This window comes from Perissodus microlepis, chromosome 20 (genome assembly GCF_051167445.1).
Source record: "Perissodus microlepis isolate ML-2025 ecotype Zambia chromosome 20, ASM5116744v1, whole genome shotgun sequence".
NCBI lineage: Eukaryota > Metazoa > Chordata > Actinopteri > Cichliformes > Cichlidae > Perissodus > Perissodus microlepis.
Window position 1 is genome coordinate 22,495,979 of NC_140480.1, and position 23,056 is coordinate 22,519,034.

Genomic DNA, 23,056 nt, shown 5'->3' on the forward strand with positions numbered 1-23,056 from the left:
GGGATTCTGCTCGCGTTGCTTTACATAATTTAGAGTTCAGAATTACTATTGTATATTTCACTGGAGGCCTACTACTAAGCCGCATTTTGTCCTATCCAGGTAACGTTGACGTTAACCCGGAGTTTAACGTACTGGGATGTTTTCTTACCGGGTTACCGCGCCATGGTAACGGTAACAACACAGTCATGGATATAACTCGAGGGCTCTTGGTAACAGGTATGAAATCACCGCCTACTGACCAATCAAGGCTCCGGAAAATAGCGTCACCATTTCTGGAAGATTCTGGAAGGGCCTCTAGTCCCTCCTACTCTCCCTGTAAAGTTTTACAGTTACGTCAAGTATCTTTGCGTTTCCTTGATAATCAGTAGTAAGTACTGATTCGTAGACGGAACTGTGTTGTTTTATTCGTTTTTTTTTTTATCGGCAAACAAGTACTGTGTAGTTGCTGACAAATTTGTACATAGACTAACCTTTACTCTTGAACACTTGAACAGCACACACTCTCCGGTGTAAAAAAAAACAAACTGGAACTGTCGGGAGTAGGTTGTGTTCAGAGGTTCGGTTTAAAATCAGCTGTATCCGCATTTTCACAGATTATTATATGTGCCTAACTAAAACCACTGAATGAAGCCCAAACTATACGGGAACTATCACGGGAATGCGCGTGTATTCATTTGTTAATTTTGAAAATGTATAAAAATTTTCTGTGGCTGATTCTCTTTACATTATTGGAATTGTAGGTTAGCTGTTAAATCAATTTTACATTAATCTTCAGAGAATTGATCTGAAGATCGTCTACTTTATTAGGTTGTGGGACAGTAGGATTTCATGTTTAAATGGATCCAGTTTAAAGTTAGAGAGCTCAAATGTGCTCAAATTTGAAACTGTTGTGTGATGAATCACTGGATTAATAATTTTCTGCAATTCAGTTTTATTTATTTAGTGCCAATTCATGACAATAATCACCTCAAGGCACTTTATAATTGAAAAAATACCCTACACTTATGTGGAGAAAACCCGAACAATCAAACAACCCCCTATGAGAAGGAACTTGGCCACAGTGTGAAGAAAAAACCTCCCTTTTAACAGGAAGAAACCCCAGGGCAGCTACCTGTCATTGTTGGAGAGGGTGAAGGAAGACAGGACAATTTGTCTTATTTGCAACAGTGTTGCATTTTTCTGTTCTTTATAGATTTTTAGTCATTTTACCATTATCTGATAATGTCTCTCAGAGTAGGTGGCAGTCATATGGATCATTTTCTGTGGAAGATTCATCACATGACCTGTGAAACACTCCTTTTAGATTCGATACTGCTAATATCACACACTGGTTATCAACTTGCTAAATTAACCCAAATTCACGTGACCGTTCTCCCGATTGCCCATCCCAGAGGGAATTCCCTAGGTATGTTTAACTTTATTTAGGTGGTACAGTGCCTTGTCTAAAGACGTATCCCTCATCCATGTGTGGGTTTTTGGGACATGTATATAGCAGGGAATGAGTAAAAACATTGGTCCAATACTGTAATTAGGACTTTAATCACAGAGGCATTAACCTGGCATTGAAAACTCCCCAAAATGGTAACAAAAAGAAAATGAACCATCAAATTTGCCAAGTTTATTGGGAGCCTTCATACAAAAATGAAATTATGGCTGTATAAAGTTACAAAGGATTATTGTCGATGTACTTTTGGCATTTAAGGCCTATCATCCCAACACTTTTTTTTTTTCTAACTCTGCACTTTTATTTGAAATCTAAAAGTTCTGAATTTAAACAAGCAGATATGACAGTAATATTTAAAAACATGTAGACCAATAGATATCTGCAGATTACTTCTCAGTGGTAGTTTACAACACAAGCCCACAAAAAATTTGAAAAGCAACTAAACAAAAAGAAAAAGAAAAAAATTCCCCCAAAATGGTGAACGTGAACTTGAGGCCACTTTTATTACACACAGCCAACTAATTTCAATGCAAATGTTTCAATGACATTTTCATGAATGCAAACAAATGTATTTACAGACTTCAGAAGCTTGTCTCTGACTATCGGCGTGACGGCATTAGAAGCTGCTTTGCTGTTACTGAATCAGGGAAAAGGTTGTGGTAGGTTGGTAAAGGAACATAGGCAGCTGTTATCATTTTACCTGTGAAAGAAAGACAAATGTAAACATTAGAACCTACAGTTTGATCGAGAATCTTTAAAAAAAAATTTAATTTTATTTCCTTGAATTAGAACTAAGATATTTGCAGCTTAAAAACTAGTTAATAGCTGCCATCTTCAGCAGTGCTGCATACCTGCAAACCAGCGTCCATGAAGTGCATTTACAGTTGCCATGGCTGCTGGTATCGAGGGACACTTCACATACACATTACCCTATGTGAGCAAGAGAGATATCAACTTTACTGCTTGTGCATTTCCAAAAAAAAAATGTTGCAAAACAAGCTCAGTGATGTTAAAACTCATTTATCTTGTTTTAATCTTCGACTTACTTGAGGAGAGTTCTTGTCGACATAAATGTGAACGATTCCACCGTGTTTGTTGCATTCCTCAATCACATCATCTTGGATTTCAGCTGCCCAGCTGGGATCATTTTCCCTGCAAAAATAATCAGCAATATTAGAAATCCAGTAAAATGTTCCGCTTGACTCAAAAAGCTTGATTTTGAACTTTATGAGTTTCATAAATTTAAAACCAGCTGAATGCACATCTTTTGTATTTTCAGATGGAAACAAAATTCAGAATTAGCCCGAAAAATAATGCACAGTGTGATTTTGCCCCATTACTTTTCTGTTAAGTCATTTCAAAAGAGATTTCTTCACTGACAGGAGGAACTGAGACCACACAGACTTGTCAGCTCGCACACTGCAGAGCTCGAGCATGTGACCAGTTTATTATTTCGTTGTTGGCTTGTTTTCGGTTCAGCACTTGCCTTGTGTATATTTTCTGTCTCAAACTTTTGAACAGAAAGTTTGCGAGAGAGAGAGAGAGAATTTTGAATACATGAAAGTGTTTAGAGTAGAGAAAAATTATGAATTAAAGGATTGATGACTTAAGAATCACTGGACACTGATGTTAAAAACTCAGACCTCTACTAAATTGGTTGCACCACAAATTAATTACATTAAATGCCTCATTTAATACAGTCAGATTCTTCTTTGATAGTGAAAACTTGAACAAGCCATCTGACAATATGCTTTGCTCTCAGTCCAGGGATGCAAAGGCTTAAGACAAACTTAAAGTGAACTTATTTGAAGGATAATGTCCTTACGCTTGTGGGTTGAACAGGTTGGACAGCTGAAGGCAGTGTGTGGCCAGTGGCTGAGATGGGAGGTTCAAAGCTTGGCTTGGAGCTGGAGTTGGAACAGCTGGAAGAAAAAGAAAAGTTGTCACTAAACCTGTGGCAAGAAAACATATCAAATACTAACTATCTTCCATCATCTAGGCTCACCTGCTGGAGCGCCAATGCCCCCAAAGGGTATGGAGCCAGTCATCTGTAGAGCCTGCTGAGCAGCAGGTGGGATCTTCAGACCAGTCCCTGTTGAGAGAAAGAAATTGTTTTGCATAGGGTTAATTTTAGACACTTAAAGGCAGCAGAAGCATGACATGTAGTGTGGCCTGATGAGGACAGAGAAACAATCACTTTCATTCACATGGTCATTTCCCTCTACCAAAGACATGTAGTTGGTGGGGGAAAAACAAACAAAAACAGGTTTCACAGCCATGTGATGACTCAAGTTGTGTCCCGTCTTTCCAGGCTTAAACCTTGAGTTACACATCTGTAGGAAATCTACGCCCTAACTGATATTGTAACTGGAAACTCCTTTTATCCCTGCACCATGCCATTCAAATCATCGTGGTATGGGCAGACCTAACAGGTAGTTACATTTCTTGGAAGGTGCATGTCAGGTTACATAGAACGTTGCAGTGAAAATTGGTTCCAGTTATGGTGCGAGTTATGGCACACCATAATTCACATATTTTAACACGTGAATTATGGTGTTAAAATAAATAAATTGGACTTCTTAGTGTGAACGCTTCTGGAAAGCAAACAATGTGGAATTATGGCAGGACATTAAAATATATGTAATAATGTTTAAATAATTGTAGTTATACAGTACTTTAACAATGAGGTAGTAGAGAAAAAAGGCAAAGAACAAAGAAGATGAGGAGGCTAAAGCTCCCGCCTAAAATGGTCTACTAGTGCCCCCTGCTTTCTGTCCATATGCTAATACAGTAAGTAGGATTAATGTTATTTTGGAGTATTACATTTATAAAAATTGTGTTTGAAAAACCAAAATTAGGTCAGTGTAAAGTAAAAATACTTAACCACTCATTCTGGCTTACTCCAGTATAATAAATGACCCTAACACTGTTACATATTACATGTATGCCTGTGGTCTGACTCATTACTTTGCTAATAAGCTGTTCCTTCCTCTTTTATTACGACCAGAAATTTTTCCAGGAATGGATATGCCTGCCAAGTGCCATTACAAACCTTCTGCTAGTCGAGCCATCAGCTGTAGACGCCCTGTAGTCCCTAGGTCAATACCAGTCCTCTCTAGTTCGTCATTATCCAGGAACGAGCTGGCTGTTGAAGAGTCTGAGCGCTCTGTAACATGCCCCACCTTCATTGGCCGTCCGGCTAGCTCAAAGCCGTTCAGCTGCTCCAATGCCTTTTTTGCACATTCCGCATCTGCAAACTTCAGAAAGTTAAAAGGTTACAAAGTGAACCCAGCAGCAAACAAAAAGCTACCAAAGACATACAAAGGCTTTGTTTACCGATATGAAGCCATATCCTTTGGATCGGCCAGTCTCGCTGTCCATCATAAGCTGGATTCCTTCAATCTATGAAGAAGAAACACACGTACAGATGATTATACTACATTCACTTAAATAGATTAAAACAAATTAATATTTGCAGAGTTCTCCTGACCTTTCCAAAGGGCTCAAAAATCCCTCGAAGCATTTCTTCAGTAATGTTGAAGTGCAGTGAGCCCACATACAGGCGCATCGGACCTGAACTGCCCTTCTGCAGATTATTGGCAGCAGCTGCTGCTCTATTTTTCTCTGCCTGTAATTAGAAATAGAGATGACATGATTGAGGAATTTTAGTGTAATTACATTAAGTAATGTCAAAATGATAATGGACCTTAGTGCAGAATCAGCATTTGCTTTAATGCAATCTGAATTACTTAAGTTCTGTTAATATTTTAAGTTATTTTCCACTTTCTGGTCTGTTTTTTTTTTTTTTTTTTTTAAATTGATAGAAATTATGTTTTTTTTCTTCTTTTTTTCCCCTCAAAGTTCTTGGTATGGAGTTCGCAACACGGCAGCTGACTATTAATATGTCTGGTCAAAGTGAGTAGAACTAATCCACTTGTTCTATATTCAAGTCCACTAAAAGAAACGACACTAACCTGAGATGCCTGGACGATGATGGGCACTCCTAAAAGCCTCTGGCCAGTCAATCCAATTGCCAGAGGTACAGAGGAGGACTCCACAAACTCTATGTATGCAATCCCCTTCGATCTCCTGGAGTTTCTGTCAGAGATTATTCTCACATCTCTAACCTATAGAGAGAGAACAGTAAAATTTTCAGAGCCAATTCCTGGATGGCATTCATTTGGAATTTACACAAACTGAAAATCAACTGACTTTTCCAACGGCTGAGAAGAAATCCTCCAGGTCCCGAGCTCTGATTCTTGCAGCAAGCTGCATACAGAAAACAGTGCGGGCATCTCTCTCCTCTGGTGTTAGATTGTCAATTGGTGCCCTTAGGAGGAAAAGGACAAAAAACAAATGTGCATGTTAATCGCAAACCAATAACAAATGCTTAAAAATATTTTAAAACTTTAAAGCTGTGATAGTATAGAAACCTAAAACTAAAACCATAACCTGAAGATTTGGAGAACACATGTTTTCTTTGTTCTGGCACCCCTCGAGATGACAGACTGTAAAGATGACCACTTCTGGCCACTAATATTGCTGCTGCTGATGTGGGAAACTGATGCTGAACTGGGAGGACTTTTAAGTAACTCAAACACTCAGGGACAGGTAAGGTTTAACTTGAGAGGTATGGCAGCTTTGCTTGCTAGGTCTGTCAAGGTAGGCAACTGAAGAGCCGACAGACAATACTTATACTAATGTAAGTCACTGAAGGACCTCATAAGAGTGTTTTTGGTGTTTTTTAAACAGTCCGTCTTTGACTATTCAAAGCCTGTCGTTAAGGAAGATGCATTTGCAGCACTGTGCTACCTGCTCCTTTGCTTGTATGCCATGCATGTCTTTCTAGCCGAGTGTAACAGTATTTTGAATTTTCAAATGTTTGGTGAGTCAACGCCTACGAAAAATCAGGACATGTGTGCATACACAAAACCCACTCACGTGACTGTTTTATCTTACCTAATGGGGCTCTTTTCTTTTTTGAAGGGGCTCCGACTTCTGGAACGTTTGCGACTAAAAAACAAATAAGAATTATTTTACATGGGGGGGGGGGGGGGGGGGGGGGATCATGTTTTTTTCACATAAACAAGCAGCCAACTTAAAATTACAAAAATAAATTAAGTACAACAACATTAAAAAGACCTAAAATCATACAATTTCAGTACCCAATAAAGTTAATGTAATATTTTTCTGACTAGCAAGCGTAAAAGGTCACATACATCGGACTCCTGCGTGCTCTGTACCGCCCAGCTCGATCTTTGCTTCGGGAGCGGCTGCGATGGCGCTCTCTGCTGCGGCTTCTTTTTCTTTCCCGGCTCTTGCTCCTCTTCTTAGTCTTCTTTCTGTCTTTGCTTTTGCTTCTGCTCCTCTTCTTCTTGGAGCCTGGGCTCCGGCTCCGACTCCTCCTTTTCCTGTAAAGTGTTACAACAGTTCTGTTGTTGTACACACACTTTAAAGCAGAACTTTGTCTGATTAAGCACTATTTAGGTAAAATGATGGATAACCAAAACTTACTTCTTGCTCTGGTCATCGTGTCCATTTGCATGAGAGGACTTGTTCTCATCCTAAGCAAGGTCGATAGAAGAACATCATGAGGACGTAGATGAAACATTTCATGTCGTCAAGGTAAAGGGGATGGGGTGGGACAAGAGAAAATGCAGAATATATTCAATTAATAAAAATACAAACTTCCTACAGTCATGTCTGGACAGTGTCCTTCCACCACCCCAATAGCTTCCCATCCCACTCCATCCTTTGTTTTTTTTCCCCTCTCTTTTACTAAGCTGCTCAATAGTTAATGCAACAAAGCAAAGATAAGGGAGAGTTTCCAACATATTAGCTCAGTTCAGGAAGCTGACAATAGTCAGGTCATCTCCACCAATACCCTTCTAATAGGTCGTACCAATGCCACTATTTGTGCCTAAACATGTGACCACGCATGGCCCATGGCCACTAAAAGAGATCCTGTGTGGTTGGTGTCAGTCCAGAGATCTTCACCCATTTTCGTTCTTGGACTGTAAGAGCTCGATGCCACCTCTGTCACACATCTTGCCCTGAAGCAAACAGGGATTCACACTTCTTAGTAATATTGACGCCCAAGCAAATAAATAAATAAAGATTAATTCATCCACGTGTTACACTACCATCATCTTCAGTTTACAGTAATACTTACAACCTTTTGACTTAAGGAATTATTAACTACTGAAAGTAAATCATCTTATACAATAAAAGGCAGATGTAGCTATTTTACAGTTATTCTAGAAATATATCAATATCTGTGGTGTTCTGTAGCATGCAAAAATCAAGATGCTGATTCACATTACAGTTGGCTAAGGCAAAGAGGCAGTATTCATATTTACCAGCGAGAGAAAAATAACTTGTCACCGATAATTCTGCTGTAGAACTATGACAAAAATGCAATCGCTGGATTTTCAAGAATTTTGCTGCATTATAACTTCAGGAATTACGCCACTCACAGATTGACACAGACACAACTACATACAAATACAACTGCCTGAGGAAATTATACTTTAGCACAACTTTATATACTGATTCTTGCTAAAGACTAGACTTGTTAATGCTATATAACAGAAAAATAATGTTGAAATCACACACACACACTGAGGAGATTTTTAACAATACAAAACAGTTTTCCATTTAAAAGGCTCTTATTGAAAAAACCCTGCACATTCATAAACAGCGACAACATACAGATTGTAAATCTGAATACTGCCTCCTTTGCTGGACAAGTAAAGATGGGCTTATCAACCATTGGCATTCACCTTGTAGCAACCGAATAGGGATTGGATGTTCTGGGTTGAATCTCTTTTAGTCCTAAAGTGAACCACAGTACATCAGTATATGCGCAATAACTACCTTCCTTTTTTTCACAGTTCACAGTGGAATCAAAGATGAATTCATGGGAGTAGAGGTGAGATATCATTAGGGAAGTCTATAAAGAGAGATAGATGTGGATTTATTTATAATTCTGTATTGCGTCTTAAATACTCATTCACACCACACAACATTCAAGTTAACTTTGTCACAGTAGCAAATATAAAAGGTCTAAAAATAAAAAGGCCGAACAGCAACACAGGCCTCACTTCTCCAACTTTTAAACCCACCTTTCTGTATGGAGCCTCCAGCATGGCCTCAACGTCAAAGTCATCAGCCATATTGATCCTGCAATAAGAAAGAAAAAGGAAGAAAAACATTTCAGTGATCCGTTTGCGCACGAGAACCTGTAATACCCAGAGTAAACGCTACAAATACACACGGCGTGGTAACGATGAGTCCTAGATTTTCTTATTAGTATAACATGCTCAACATACAATCCGTTACATGATCGATTGATACTGACAATATAAGAAAAACATATTTAATTGTACTCGAAGAACAACAAAGCTTTCTAAAATCTCAATGTTGCGCACGCGTCTACCCCGAAACGTAGCTAATGCTAACTAGCCACCACGGCCGTGCTTTCAAAGGCCCGCACTGAATTTATGCTGACCATTTTGATAATATGAATAATAGCAGGCTTGTAGATATGCAAACCTATAATCAACCAACCACCATTTTGACGTATTTTACACGATTCCAGATAATATTTATGGTGGAAAACAAAAAGAAACGCTTAGGTTCGAATACGGCTAAAAAGCTAACCGCGCTTCCGCGGCAGCGAGCGAGCTTCATTAGCAAACATTGTCGTTACCGTGTGAAACTGAAGGAAATGTTGTGCCAAAGTGAAAATATCGCGGAAAACGTTCTGGTGTAGAGAATCCTCTTCGACGCCTTTCTCTTTGTAGATTACACAAAGCCAAGATGAAGTCACAATTTCGGAAGTTATATAACCTCGTTTAAGGAAGTCCCCGTTGCAGGTCGTGGCCTGGTACCTCGCCGCTCTCCTTCCTTCTTCTTCGTGTTCTTCCTCTGCTTTGGGCATTTACTGCAGCGGTAACGTTTGGTGCTGCGTTGCTGCCACCTACTGGAACCGAGAGGCCCTTTACCCGCTTCTTTGTGAATTCTGAGCAGCATTGTATTATTCAGTGCAGTCAATAATTTATAGAAATGTGATTAGTTATGTATTATATGCACATATCTATCTAGATAGTTAAACCTTGAAGGCCTAGATGTAAGAAAAGTTAAGTATTAATTATTCCAAGACGTTTGGTGAGTTTAGAAAGACATTTACCCTGTCACTATCTCAGGTTTAGTCTAAGTCAGTAGGATTAAAACAAAACATTGTCAACTTTGTAAATTACCGACTTTAAAATCTTCTTCTTCATAATATGGTTAAGCTCACATCTTCATATCATCCCACTCATTTTAAACTCCATTCATTTTAGGCTACTATATTTATTATCTTGTATGTTTTTAGGCAGGATAAGATTTTAAGCTTGTGATAGAAGTTAGCACCTGCAGGATGTTAGACTTACAGTACTGACGGAATGACTTCTTATAACCTTCTGACCACTGATCCTCACTTTAGCCTGTAAAACACTACCCAGGACACCAGCACAGCACCCAGTTTGACAGCTCTGTGTTGCCATCTAGTGAAAACTGAGCAAATCCAAACTTTGTTGACATCCAAATGTTTCCTGTTACAGATAAATAAGTTATCAATATTTCAAAGTCTATTTTCTAGATAATGATTGCTAAAATATTTTAAAATATCAATACTGTACTACTTACTTTCAGCCCTGTTTGAATAGTATTGTATATATAATATTTTATACCAATTCTGTTGCTTATTGTTAATGTGTTCTCTAAACTGAACATGTCAATCACGGCCCTCGGTCAGCTCTTATACAGCCTCTCGCTCCTTTGTTAAAATGTATTCTTTATGGCCTGTCATCACAAACAGAATTAATAAAGTGTTATTTTAATTTGTACCTAATAGTGGCAGCACCATGCAGTGCAGCCAATGAATGTATAAAGTTTTATACGCTCAGACAATACACAGAATAGTGAGTCTCTTTTAAATTTAGCCCGAGGTACTGAAATTCAGCAGCTTCACTGAAGTTTTAGTTATTCCAGACAGCTTGATCTTCTTATTTTCTCTCCATATGTGAATGAAAAGTAGATTTATTTTGTCAAGGCTTAAACACACATGATCACAGTAATGAGAACTCTTCTGTTATTGAAAAAAAGCACAATATTTATGTTTCAAAAAGGCAAGAAGAAATGTTGGCCCCCAGGTGAGTTTCTGTTAATAAATATAGACACTGCTGCTCTAAGCTGTTTATCTTGTTCCCCCGTAGACCATTAATTAGTAATATTACAAAGGTTACAAAGGTTCGTAGAAAAAACAACAATGTCTAATTTGCTCTTTAACACACAGTTTCTCAAATGTTTACATACATGGAAACGAATAACATAATTACCATCAATATAAGGCTGTGCTGGACTGTATCATCACTGTGATCACTAGTGAAATATCATTTACAATGAAATTAATATAAAAAAAGAATAAAAAATTACTATAACACAGATTTCAATCATTGCAATAATTTTCTTTACTCTCAAACAATAACATAGCCTCATTTATATATATTTCCTGTATCATGCCAGTTAAATGCACTGACAGTCCTTGGCTGCTGAGCATCACACAGTAGAGTCTTCTACACTATTTGTGTTGCTGTGTTTAAGTCTGACTGGTGAATCATAGTCAGGAGGAACTTCAAAAAATGGCTCGTCGTCAAAACAGAAATCGTCAGACGGAGATGCAAAATATGGCAGCCTCAAGACAAAGCCTGTGAGTATGCCTCCCAGCGCTGACAGTCCTATGGTGGAGAATATAGCTGCAACCTGGAAGAGAGCCTGTTTTTGGGCAGACCTCCCCAAACCTGCCTTTAAACCGGGAATCAACATCCGTAGCTCTTGTAGCTTGGGATCCCCTTCCACTGGTGCTCTGTGGGCAAAGATCTCATAGAAACTAGGGCCGTAAACCTCCTCACTAGCTGTCAGTATGGCACATATCCCTGCAGTGCAGGATATAAGTCCGGTTAGTCCATGCAAGTTGTGAATGCCACACTGATCTTGGATCCTCAAACGTCGCGCCAAGATGGGGCTCAAATACTTGTAGCCCAGCATGCATGCAATACACCCTATTACACCCAGAGCATATGCAGCTACAGGTGATATCATCATATCCACAGATGCCCCAACTGTCACACCTCCAGCCAGGGTCACGTTCTGAATATCAGCCATGGTAAGCTTGCCATTTTTATTCAGCATAGCAGAGAGTGCAAAGGCTGTAAGTGTAGAGGCACTTAGTCCAATGAAAGTGTGGAGGATAGCCCTGTGCTGATCGTCTCCTTTCAGGACTAAAGCTGAGTTAAAGGAGGGCCAGAACACCCAGAGGAACAAGGTCCCCATTAGACACAGGATGTCAGAATGGTAACTTGTGTTCTCCTTTGCGTGGCCTTCATTTAGACTAGGCCTGTACAGCACAAAAGTGACACTCAAGCCAAAATAGCAGGCAAAGAGATGGATGAGAATGGAGCCTCCTGCATCATTGATCTTCAGATACTTAAGCACAACCCATTCTGTAACGGCAAACACAGGAACCTCCAGCAGAGCCATAACCAGTATCTGCAAAGGACTGGTCTTCCCCAGCACTGCCCCATACGATATCAGCACCACAGCACAGGCAAACTCTGCATTTATGAGATTGATCACTCCGAGGTGGATCTTACCATCATGGCTAAACTGGAAGTAGCCCTGCACCAGAATGGCCCACTGGATGGCAAAAGTAGCTGTGAGGAAGTTGAAAACCATCCCCCCAAAACCATAGAATCGGAAAAATGCCAGCAGGCACCCGAAACCCACGAATATCATGAAGTGTATGTCTGTAAAGAAAGGGTAGTCCCTGTACACTGCATTGTGCATAGGGTTGGTCTGATTAGTCTGAAATTTGGCATCAGCCTCTTCATCATACGTAACAAATGCTGAATACAAGGCAACAATAATCACCTCTGCGATGAACACAAACACAGGTAACCGCACTCGAAGACTGGTCGATTGTTTCTTCATGCTGACAGCTCTTTAGAGCGAGTGACAGTCATTTGTTTTGCATCCTGGTTTAACTCTGTTTAGATAAGGAAGGTCAAAGGCACTGATAAACCCACTGAAACACATCAATATTCTCCTCCCCGGGAAATGCCACTATGTGGACTTTGCTCACGTTATTAAGACATGCAAAGTCAGCATTCTCTTTTCTTCGGTGTGTTGAAAACCCTCTGTTTTCCCACAGCTTTTGTGTACCCTGTAACAGACGGGAAAAAAAAATGTATTTGAAAGTCCCATTTGTGAAAAAAAGTGAGTCTCGGTGTTACGGGTGTAACACACAGAATGTTTAACTTCTAGTCACACTCTGTAAATTAAATATTCTTTTAAGTAATTACATTTTCATGCCCTCCAGGATTAAAGGATAATTCTGCTTGCATGATCCAGCTGATGCACGGCCAAAATGTTCCAGATGTGACTTATGTTCTGCAATTTTTTGTTCCAGGAGTCTGAGTGCATCCACATAAATTTATAGAAATACATTAAATCTTGCCTTTGATATGTGCCCTCCTCATTATTAATTAAAAAGACCGGAAATAAACATTTTCAAACAATGAAAACTAAACTGAAAATGAACCGAAACTGAACTGAATTAAAAACAAAAAAGTCAAAATGCAATTGGATTAAAAACTATGTAGAAAATCCCAAATTATAAGAACTCTGGCTAAAAGGAGATGCAGTAGAAAAGATGACAATATTTCAACTGTGTTATTAAAATGACTTTAATCTTGTGCCAACATTTGATTTTGTTTTTACATACAAAATTTGTTCTTTAAACGACGATATGATTGCGTACATGGTAGATAAAACGAAGTGCCTTAGACCTATAAATCTATAAAACCTGTACTGAGACACATGACAGTTGTTATCCCTACAACTAAAATCACAGATGTGTATTACAAATGTCCCGTCATGTTGCTGTCTCACACTTCAACATGCTCTACACACAAACACAGGTGTCAAACACACACACACAGCTACACACTCTCTCTATCTATGAAACTTCTAAAAATCTAACTCTAAATTTCTGCATACTGCAATCACCCACAATGCCCTGCAACCGTAATATGCCTCAAAAATAACTTCAGTTTTTGTTGTTTTTGCTAGTTATTATATAGTTTTGCACTCACGCTTTTCAGTTTTGGAAACATTGAGGGCTGTACTACAGAGCCCTTGAAGCTGAAACCTTTCTTTTTTAAAATCTTGTGTACACTAGACTAGGATGCACACAGCCACCATATAATGGAGAGAAACTAATCAAGTTTAAGTTTCACCTCAAAATATCTTCAATGAATATACTGCTGCTTTTGCACAGAGAGAGGACAGAGAGAATCAAGTTACGTTTCAAAGATTCCCCGAAATGTAATTATTAAATGCTTTGTTATTTAGGGAGTTAAACATTATAGGTGTCAGGAAAGTTAAGCATTAATCATCCCTTGAAATTTGGATAGTTAGATATTTACTCCAAAATATCTAATGTTTAGTCTTAGTCAGCAGGAACAGAGTGCAATTTTAACCTCAGACTGGCTACAATGTACAGGGTGGGCCATTTATATGGATACATATAAAATACATATAATAAAATGGGAATGGTTGGTGATATTAAAGTCCTGTTTGTGGCACATTAGTATATGTGAGGGGGCAAACTCCTCAAGATGGGTGGTGACCATGGTGGCCGTTTAGAAGTCGGCCATCTTGGATACAACTTTTGTTTTTTCAATAGGAAGAGGGCCATGTGACACATCAAACTTATTGGTAATGTCACAAGAAAAACAATGGTGTGCTTGGTTTCAACGTAACTTTATTCTTTCATGAGTTATTTACAAGTTTCTGACCACTTATAAAATGTGTTCAGTGTGCTGCCCATTGTGTTGGATTGTCAACGCAACCCTCTTCTCCCACTCTTCACACACTGATAGCAACACTGAGAAATGCCAGCACAGGCATCCAGTATCCGTAGTTTCAGGTGCTGCACATCTCGTATCTTCACACCATAGACAATTGCCTTCAGATGACCCCAAAGATAAAAGTCTAAAGGGGTCAGATCGGGAGACCTTGGGGGCCATTCAACTGGCCCACGACGACCAATCCACTTTCCAGGAAACTGTTCATCTAGGAATGCTCGGACCTGGCACCCATAATGTGGTGGTGCACCATCTTGCTGGAAAAACTCAGGGAACGTGCCAGCTTCAGTGCATAAAGAGGGAAACACATCATCATGTAGCAATTTCAAATATCCAGTGGCCTTGAGGTTTCCATTGATGAAGAATGGACCCACTATCGTTGTACCCCATATACCACACCAAACCATCACTTTTGTTGTTCCAACAGTCTTGGAGGGATCCATCCAATGTGGGTTAGTGTCAGACCAATAGCGGTGGTTTTGTTTGTTAACTTCACCATTTACATAAAAGTTTGCCTCATCACTGAACAAAATCTTCTGTGTGAGCTGAGGGTCCTGTTCCAATTTTTGTTTTGCCCATTCTGCAAAGACCTGGGTCATCCTCGTTGAGATGCTGCAGTAGCTGGAGTTTGTAAGGGTGCCATTTGTGAGTAGCTAATATCCGCCGAAGGGATGTTCAACTAATGCCACTCTTCAGTGACATGCAGCGAGTGCTACGCTGTGGGCTCTTGCTGAATGAAGCTAGGACAGCCACTGATGTTTCTTCATTAGTGACAGTTTTCTTGCGTCCACATTTTGGCAAATCCAACACTGAACCAGTTTCACAAAACTTATCAAGCAGTTTGCTGACTGTAGCATGGGAGATGGGTGGTCTCGTAGGGGGTCTTGCATTGAAATCTGCTGCAATGACCCGGTTACTGCGTTCACCAGATATCAACACAATTTCAATCCGCTCCTCACGTGTTAACCTCTTTGACATGTCAATGGCTGTGAACAAAGAGAAACTTGTAAATAACTCGTGAAAGAATAAAGTTACGTTGAAACCAAGCACACCATTGTTTTTCTTGTGACATTACCAATAAGTTTGATGTGTCACATGGCCCTCTTCCTATTGAAAAAACAAAAGTTGTATCCAAGATGGCCGACTTCTAAACGGCCACCATGGTCACCACCCATCTTGAGGAGTTTGCCCCCTCACATATACTAATGTGCCACAAACAGGACTTTAATATCACCAACCATTCCCATTTTATTACGGTGTGTCCATATAAATGGCCCACCTTGTATTGCTGCTCTTACACACAGAGAGGATTGTCATCAGCAAGAATCACTGGCTGTGCAGCATGCAGTCCTCAGCAAGAATGTCCTATTATGGTATTCCTCAGGGAAGCTAAACTGAATTAGATGAGTGGTCTTCATTATGTGCTGGCTCTGGGCATGTTAAGTTGTAACTGATCAGTTGCACTAAAGTAAAACTAGGACACCACCCACGTGGTTGCTTGATGCCCAGTGACTGCATTGAATTTTTACTTTCAGCGACTGATTGCAAATAGTTGCAGTGACCAAGTGGCTGCGTATAGGTTGAACTTGCAAAACCCTCAACTTCTGGGTGGTCACCGTCACTTTTGATTACAAGATTGCACAGGCCTGTCTCTAAGCAATCACTTTCAAACTTTAATTGACTTTATTAGTGTCATACTGCATCAATATTAACCAAACAGAAAGTAATTACGAGGTTTTATGGATGTGCTACAGAATCAAAAACATATTTACAATAAATCAGAGGAGAACTAAAACAACTTTTTGAAACCCTTAGGCTAATTTTCTTTATGTCTTTCTGTATAAATTACTGTACAAAACCATTAGGTCAAGAGGAAGAACTCAACTAATATCAAATTCTCTGTGTACTGTATAGCCTACATACATATTTGGAGAAAAGAACTATCATTGCTGAAAACACTGTTTCAATACTGACATTATAAACTATGCACATTCTGGGGCAATGGCCCTATCTTACTAAAGTTTTACAAAATTGTTTGAGTTTAACAAGTCAAAAGCGCTACCAAAAACTTCATGTCTATGCCATTAAATAATTAAAATGACTAAAGCATACTCAAAGAGAAGTTAAATATATTTTATATACATGGTCACACACAAAAAGCCCATCTTCTGATAGTCAGGATATTTAATGCCTAAGTCATACTAAAAGTTTAACATGTACCTTCTCCAATTCCTCAATATATCTTCTATTTGTCACTCTAGATTTTCTGCCTTTTTAATATAACAGCTATTTCCTTCTTGTTTTCATTTGGCCTGCATAAGCACAATAGCAAATTTAATTGATAAACATATGTTTAACATTTTGGGAGCTGCTCTTATTTTTTGTCTCTTGCTGAGATCTATACAAGAAGATCAATGCTGTTCTCCTGTCTGTCAGGTAATTATTAAAGCCAACAGAGAGTTAGTCTGCTAGCTTGGTTGTCTGGTAAATACTAGCAAACAGCCTTCTGTGAATGTAACAATTCTTTGTGGCATAAATGTAGCATGGCACCGGGAACGTTCCTCAAAGATTTTGAATGTTCTGCTCCAGCAAATCCCAAATGTGTTCTGAGATCTGGTGATGGTGAGGAGATTCTGAATGCAGTGAGCTCCCTGTCATATTCAAGAATCCAGTTTAAGATGATCTAAACTTCCTGTTGGAAGCAGCCATCAGAGGATGGGTACCCTGTGATCATAATGGGATGGACATGGTCAGCAACAATACTCAGGTAGGCTGTGGGGTTCAATGATATTAAGGGCCCAAAATGTATAACAGCACCACCAGCTGCCTGAACCATTAAGACAAGGCAGGATGAAACCATTCCTTCTTGTTGTTTATGCCAAATTTTGACTCTACCACTTGAACGTTGAAACAGAAATTGAGATTCATCAGAACATGATATTTTTTTCCAGTATTGTCCAATTTTTGTGACCCCGTATAAATTGTTGCCTCAGTGTCCTATTCTTAGCTGCCAGGAGTGGTCTGCTACTGCCTTCAAGGTTTGATGTGGTGTGCATTTAGAGATGCTCTTTTTAAATATATGTCTTCTCTAAAATCTTTACATTTTCTTTAAAAATCTTTTTTCCCTCAAACACACAATGAAAAAAAAAACTGAAATAAAAATGTATAAAATGTTGATTTATTTAATAATCTATCTTAGTGCTTCTAATGTCACAAAACAAAGGATAACACAGATAACACACTATTTTAGGAGTCCATACCTGTCACAAATCAATTTAATCCCACTGTTTTTTTTAATACTTATAACCACACTAGGAACAAAAACAGAAAAAAAACAAAAACAGAAAAGACACACAACTTGTCATGTGAATAAATATATAAATAACATCAATACTACATAACAGAAAATAAATAGAAGTGGTAAAGCACAGACATAAAGCCAAAGGGAAAGCACTTAGACTACAAAGCTGATTTTAATATTTGGCAAACTTCTACTTTATCAGGAAAACTTACAGCTGTCTCTTGTGTTTGTAATTAAAATCTCGAAAACTGTTGAACTGTTCTTGACCTGATGAGTCGAGAACAATGACCTGGGTGATAACAACTATGTACTCAAGTTAATCACTGGAGTGCACAATTCTGTGTACTATGTACTCTACAGGTTACCTGGAACCTCATTCAGCTGAGTCTACATAGTATTTCACCTGAAAACTCTGAGTACAACGTGTGGTGGCAGGTGACAGAATGGATGTGTGAGAAGGGAGGAGAGGGCAGAGTCCATGTATGTGCTGTTGTGAGATCACGAAGGCAGTTCAAGAGTAGATGGTGATGACTTCGCGTCCACCTCCACGCACCAGGAGGACCCGATTGAGACCTTCAGTGAGCACCTCAAGAAACTCCATGTCTGGGAAACAATCGCAGTCAAGGAGTTTTTTTCTTTCCATATTCTTCTGGTCATTCGCTAACTTTATGTGACGCAAAGGTCCATTTTCATCTTAGTGAAGTGAAAGGACTACACATTTAAGGAACGTGCAGCAGCTTACATCATGCTCAGACTACATGGACTCAGACTACAATTTTCACCAATGCTGTGCAAAAACAAAATTCTTCAAATTAACTTGATGTTTTACCCCACTTACCCTTTTACTACCCTTTTACTTCATGCTAACAGAAAAATGCTTTCTTTCCATTTTATAATTATGACAGCCTGTACAATAACTACCAGAACTTTTTCTGTAATTTTTACAGTAATATATTTATTTCTACTAGTTTGAGTCCAAAGATTCATGCTTTCGTTCATTCTTTCTTTCATTTATTACAACATAATTTGTTTATCATGCAGATGCCTTGTCAAAGGGTCACATAGATGGGAGAAAGATGATGATTCGATGATGCGAGCAGCATGACTCCTATTTCAAGTGAGAAATAATTAAAATAAGCAGTGTGTCCTCATTCCCAGGGTACCATATACTGAATTTTTGTTGCTTGAGTGTCAGAGATGCCTAAGTGTCCTTTGATACTGGGACCTCAACAGACACACAGTATAGACCCTTTATCAGTACCAATCAGCATCACTGACTGGACCGACTGAGCTCCTAAGCATCAATTCTTATAGTGCAGGGCAAAATTTTTCCTTTAATCCAAACCACGATCTTTAAAAAATCTTGACAAGTAGTTTTAATACCAAACATTAACCAAACACTGACTGAAAGCAAACCTAAACAAAGAGCAAAACACTAAGACAAAAGCTGTGGTCTCCTGAGGGGTGCACTATGAAATGAGATTAATGGATTAGCGAGGTAATCCTAGAGCTTTCAGTGTAACAAATATGGCTCTCTTTGTACGCAGATCACAGGAAACAGAGGGCTGAAATAGGCAGAAAAGACTTTATTCAGAATACTGGTAGGGGACCTAGTTTTCCTGGGATAAACTGCCATGCAGCAAATCCCTTACTTCCAGAGTTGTAGCTTACACGTTACTTCTTTTCCATAATGGACTTCAGACATCGTCATTTTGCCCTTACCTAGGATCATTGAAAGCTGGTATGTCCTGGTCTGAGCTTTGACCTTCCTGATCTATAGTCTGCACCTCCTCCACCTTATCTCCTGACAGCACCAAATATCACTCTCCTTCTACAGTTCTAAGTAACGATGTTTGTGCCTCTTTCAACCCTTTGCTGAAAGAAAAGTCAACGAGTGAGCCTGAAGCAGAAAGCCTGGCCCATTATAATTTCCTTTTACTATAAATCACTTTCTTTGAAACTGCAAGATGAATAATTTATCCTTAAGTAAAATGATGATGTGAACTGAACTAAGACATATGACGAACAGTATGTGAGATGTAGGATACAGTTTTCTTCGCCCACACGGTTCTTTGGTGGTCCCGGCATGTTGAGCAGGACGAGTTTTGCCTCCTTGGACTTCTTCGTGATGACCTCATTGAGCCTCATTGCTGTATGCATACGCCTCACGTCCGTCTGGTTCCTGAGGCAGGAAACATTGGGTCACAGCAGGTTTCATTTTTAAATCGATCGCTCAGCTCAACTCACGGTGTCTAAAAATGAAAATACTTACAAGTTCTCCCATTCCCTGCAGCATGTGTAGAAGGAAACAATATATGGTCACACAGAAGGCTACATTTATTGGTGGTTAAATCTTTTATATTGACTGAATACCTTTAGAAGTGAACAGAAGACTGTAATAGTTTTTAATGTCCTGATATGGATATACACTGTGATTTTGAGCATGTAACATCTATAAACACCTGTTGCTACTTTTGATATCAAGGTGACTGGATGGGATATCACATCATTTATAAATACAGACAGATTGTCAGTCTGAGTCTGTGAGATGAGCAGATGAGTGCCACTCATCTACAATATGCCCCTTTGCAATAAGGGACTCGACACAACTAGTTGCATTCTGGTTATACTCTTATATAAATGCAAAGTTTCTGCGTGCATGTCACTGCAGATTATAGCCACTATTTGTGGATACGTTTATGTATGCTTCCAACACAACATGCTTTCTGGACTCTGATGTAAGTAATGTGAATTTCTGTGTACGTAGCCAACATCACAGTTCATTGTTGTATTACCATAAAACATATTGCATGTATTTCCAAATTTGAACCCTTTCAACTGCAAACTGATAGCAGGCTGACTCATTCTTATTGCCGTTTTATCAGTGAGGCCCTGAAGTTACGAGTGATTGCCACATCTGGTGCTCTTCTTCAAAGCAACTGTTTCAAAGGCAACAAGATAGCAATTTCATTGTATCCTCTCACAGTAAGATTACCCCTATTTTCCCTAGTGTGACTGAGCATTGCTGAAGGGATATGCCTCACAGTATAAAGCAACTTAGGCTAACGGTGATGTTGTCAACTGACACTGTATAAATTAAATTTAACTGAACTACAAATACACAAAACATGACAGTAATTTGGTGTGCAATTATGAATTAGATGAAATGAAAGAAATGCTCTCACACCATGATTAACGATCATGTGACAGAAGAACTTTCTTCCATTTGCGCAACATCTCTAAAATTAGAAATATCCTGTCTCAGAGTGACGCTGAAAAACTAGTTCATGCATTTATTACTTCCAGGCTGGACTACTGTAATTCATTATTATCAGGATGTCCAAAAAACTCACTGAAAAGCCTTCAGCTAATCCAAAATGCTGCAGCAAGAGTACTGACAGGGACTAGAAAGAGAGAGCATATTTCTCCTGTTTTGGCTTCCCTTCATTGGCTTCCTGTTAAGTCCAGAATTGAATTCAAAATCCTGCTCCTCACATACAAGGTCTTAAATAATCAGGCCCCATCTTATCTTAATGACCTTGAAGTACCATATCACCCTATTAGAGCACTTCGCTCTCGCTCTGCAGGCCTACTTGTTGTTCCTAGAGTATTTAAAAGTAGAATGGGAGGCAGAGCCTTCAGTTTTCAGGCCCCTCTTCTGTGGAACCAGCTTCCAGTTTGGATTCGGGAGACAGACACTATCTCTACTTTTAAGATTAGGCTTAAAACTTTCCTTTTTGCTAAAGCATATAGTTAGGGCTGGACCAGGTGACCCTGAATCCTCCCTTAGTTATGCTGCAATAGACGTAGGCTGCCGGGGGATTCCCATGATGCATTGAGTTTTTCCTTTCCAGTCACCTTTCTCACTCACTATGTATTAATAGACCTCTCTGCATTGAATCATATCTGTTATTAACCTCTGTCTCTCTTCCACAGCATGTCTTTTATCCTGTCTTCCTTCTCTCACCCCAACCGGTCGCAGCAGATGGCCGCCCCTCCCTGAGCCTGGTTCTGCCGGAGGTTTCTTCCTGTTAAAAGGGAGTTTTTCCTTCCCACTGTCGCCAAAGTGCTTGCTCATAGGGGGTCATATGATTGTTGGGTTTTTCTCTGTATCTATGAAGCGCCTTGAGGCGACTTTTGTTGTGATTTGGCGCTATATAAATAAAATTGAATTGAATTGAATTGAAAGAATTCTTTTTCATGTCACTGTTAAGTTCAAAGTTTTGTTTGCCACAGTCTTGCTTTAAATCCTGTGACATGGGTCGATACACACAAATATTTACAAATGACTGTGTAGGTCATTTGGATTAGCTACAACATTACAGTCACTGGTAACGTGAATCATACTGGCGTTAACTCTTCCAAACTCGATCCTATTAAACATTCAGAGGATGTGCCAGAACAAGCCTGTTGCACAGAAACCCCACACCACAACCAACAAGACCCAGAGGACCCAACATCCTGCTGCCAGACATCCCAGAGGCCACACATCCATGCCCTGATGGATCACAGCTGTTTTTCTCAGCATGTTTGCACAAATTTAGACACAAGTTTAGGTCACTTTTAAAACTCTGGCTGATCTTACTATCCTGGGTGCGATGCCTGTTTCCTGTGCAGGATTGCTGAGCTAAATTAAGCTGACAGATCACTCACGGCTTCATGTTGAAGAAGTCTTTGCCCGCTTCTGAGGTCGCTGTTAGGAGGCTCTTCTCCTTTTCCGCACCCTTGTTGTCGGGCCAGACGACAGCACCACCTGCAGGCGCAGCAGGGGACGTGGGGCTTGTGGGGCTGGTTGGTGTGGAGACGTTCTTACTGTGGCTCAGTTGTACCTGTTTTGGGTTGGAGACGGCCCCAGGCTGACAGACAAACACCATCACATGAGCGGGTGATACAGAGAAAAGAGACGCTTGTCAGAAAAGGTGGATTTTTGATCAGTGAACTGTAAGGAATAATTGAGCAGCAACTAGAAAAACTAAAACCTGGCATAAAATGCAACAGGTGTTTGAAGGAAGTGAGGACAGAAGTACTGTACATTACACACTGGAGCAGCTTTACCTCCTCTTCTAGTTTTTCTGCTGCACCAGCTCCCTCCTCAGCGCCTCGCTGTGACCGCAAGGCAGATGGATTTTTACGCCGTATGGACCCACGGGATGAATCTGTAATGCTCTGGATCTGTGAGAAAAACAAACAAACAAAAAACATCATCTGATTCCTATATTCCCACTGGAGTTCATTTTTTTCTATCTGCAAATCAGTGTAAACATGTACAGACACAGATACCTCATCATGAAGCAGTTCCTTTCCTCAGAGCGGATATTTAATGCCCATAGTGATAATGAA

General features: G+C 39.6%; 3 protein-coding genes across 5 annotated transcripts in view; all 3 read right to left on the reverse strand.

The window, feature by feature from the left end:
• Positions 1-1,603: 1,603 nt before the first annotated feature.
• rbm39b (RNA binding motif protein 39b) lies at positions 1,604-9,396 on the reverse strand. Of its 3 annotated transcripts, XM_084917481.1 has the most exons (17): positions 9,156-9,377; positions 8,569-8,626; positions 8,227-8,396; positions 7,448-7,497; positions 6,959-7,010; positions 6,664-6,855; positions 6,404-6,457; positions 5,657-5,774; positions 5,419-5,571; positions 4,935-5,072; positions 4,781-4,846; positions 4,497-4,701; positions 3,450-3,536; positions 3,270-3,366; positions 2,491-2,596; positions 2,296-2,374; positions 1,604-2,144 (listed from the first exon to the last, which is right to left on the reverse strand). In XM_084917481.1, the coding sequence occupies exons 2-17, from the start codon at positions 8,617-8,619 to the stop codon at positions 2,044-2,046; spliced, it is 1,719 nt and encodes a 572-aa protein (XP_084773607.1). In that variant the 5' UTR covers positions 8,620-8,626; positions 9,156-9,377; the 3' UTR covers positions 1,604-2,043. The 3 variants fall into 3 exon arrangements, with proteins under 3 accessions (XP_084773607.1, XP_084773606.1, XP_084773605.1); XM_084917480.1 differs by lacking the exons at positions 7,448-7,497; positions 8,227-8,396 and having other exon boundaries at positions 6,959-7,008; positions 9,296-9,396; XM_084917479.1 differs by lacking the exons at positions 7,448-7,497; positions 8,227-8,396 and having other exon boundaries at positions 6,959-7,008; positions 9,156-9,376.
• A 1,611-nt stretch (positions 9,397-11,007) lies between these two features.
• Positions 11,008-12,478, reverse strand: rh50 (Rh50-like protein). Its single transcript, XM_084917067.1, has one exon. It carries the CDS (start codon positions 12,476-12,478, stop codon positions 11,048-11,050), a length of 1,431 nt encoding a protein of 476 aa, XP_084773193.1. The 3' UTR covers positions 11,008-11,047.
• Positions 12,479-16,075: 3,597 nt separating this feature from the next.
• The window catches only part of slc12a5b (solute carrier family 12 member 5b), a 38,186-nt gene continuing 31,205 nt past the window's right edge, over positions 16,076-23,056 (reverse strand). The window contains exons 22-26 of the mRNA XM_084917066.1: positions 22,772-22,888; positions 22,370-22,572; positions 19,989-20,003; positions 19,765-19,898; positions 16,076-18,319 (exon numbers count right to left, since the gene is read on the reverse strand). Of these exons, the coding sequence (XP_084773192.1) occupies positions 18,228-18,319; positions 19,765-19,898; positions 19,989-20,003; positions 22,370-22,572; positions 22,772-22,888 (561 nt within the window). The 3' untranslated portion in view covers positions 16,076-18,227. The remainder of the gene's footprint in view (positions 18,320-19,764; positions 19,899-19,988; positions 20,004-22,369; positions 22,573-22,771; positions 22,889-23,056) is intronic.

What these genes read in the sequence shown, in the direction of transcription:
- rbm39b (XM_084917481.1), bottom strand. Translation starts at nt 8,619, where the DNA reads ATGGCTGATGACTTTGACGTTGAGGCCATGCTGGAGGCTCCATACAGA. An exon ending in AAGGATATGGCTTCATATCG is followed by an intron (nt 4,702 to 4,780) that starts GTAAACAAAGCC and finishes AACTTTCTGAAG; the next exon opens with TTTGCAGATGCGGAATGTGC. An exon ending in GATGGCTCGACTAGCAGAAG is followed by an intron (nt 3,537 to 4,496) that starts GTTTGTAATGGC and finishes TTCTCTCAACAG; the next exon opens with GGACTGGTCTGAAGATCCCA.
- rh50 (XM_084917067.1), bottom strand. Translation starts at nt 12,478, where the DNA reads ATGAAGAAACAATCGACCAGTCTTCGAGTGCGGTTACCTGTGTTTGTG.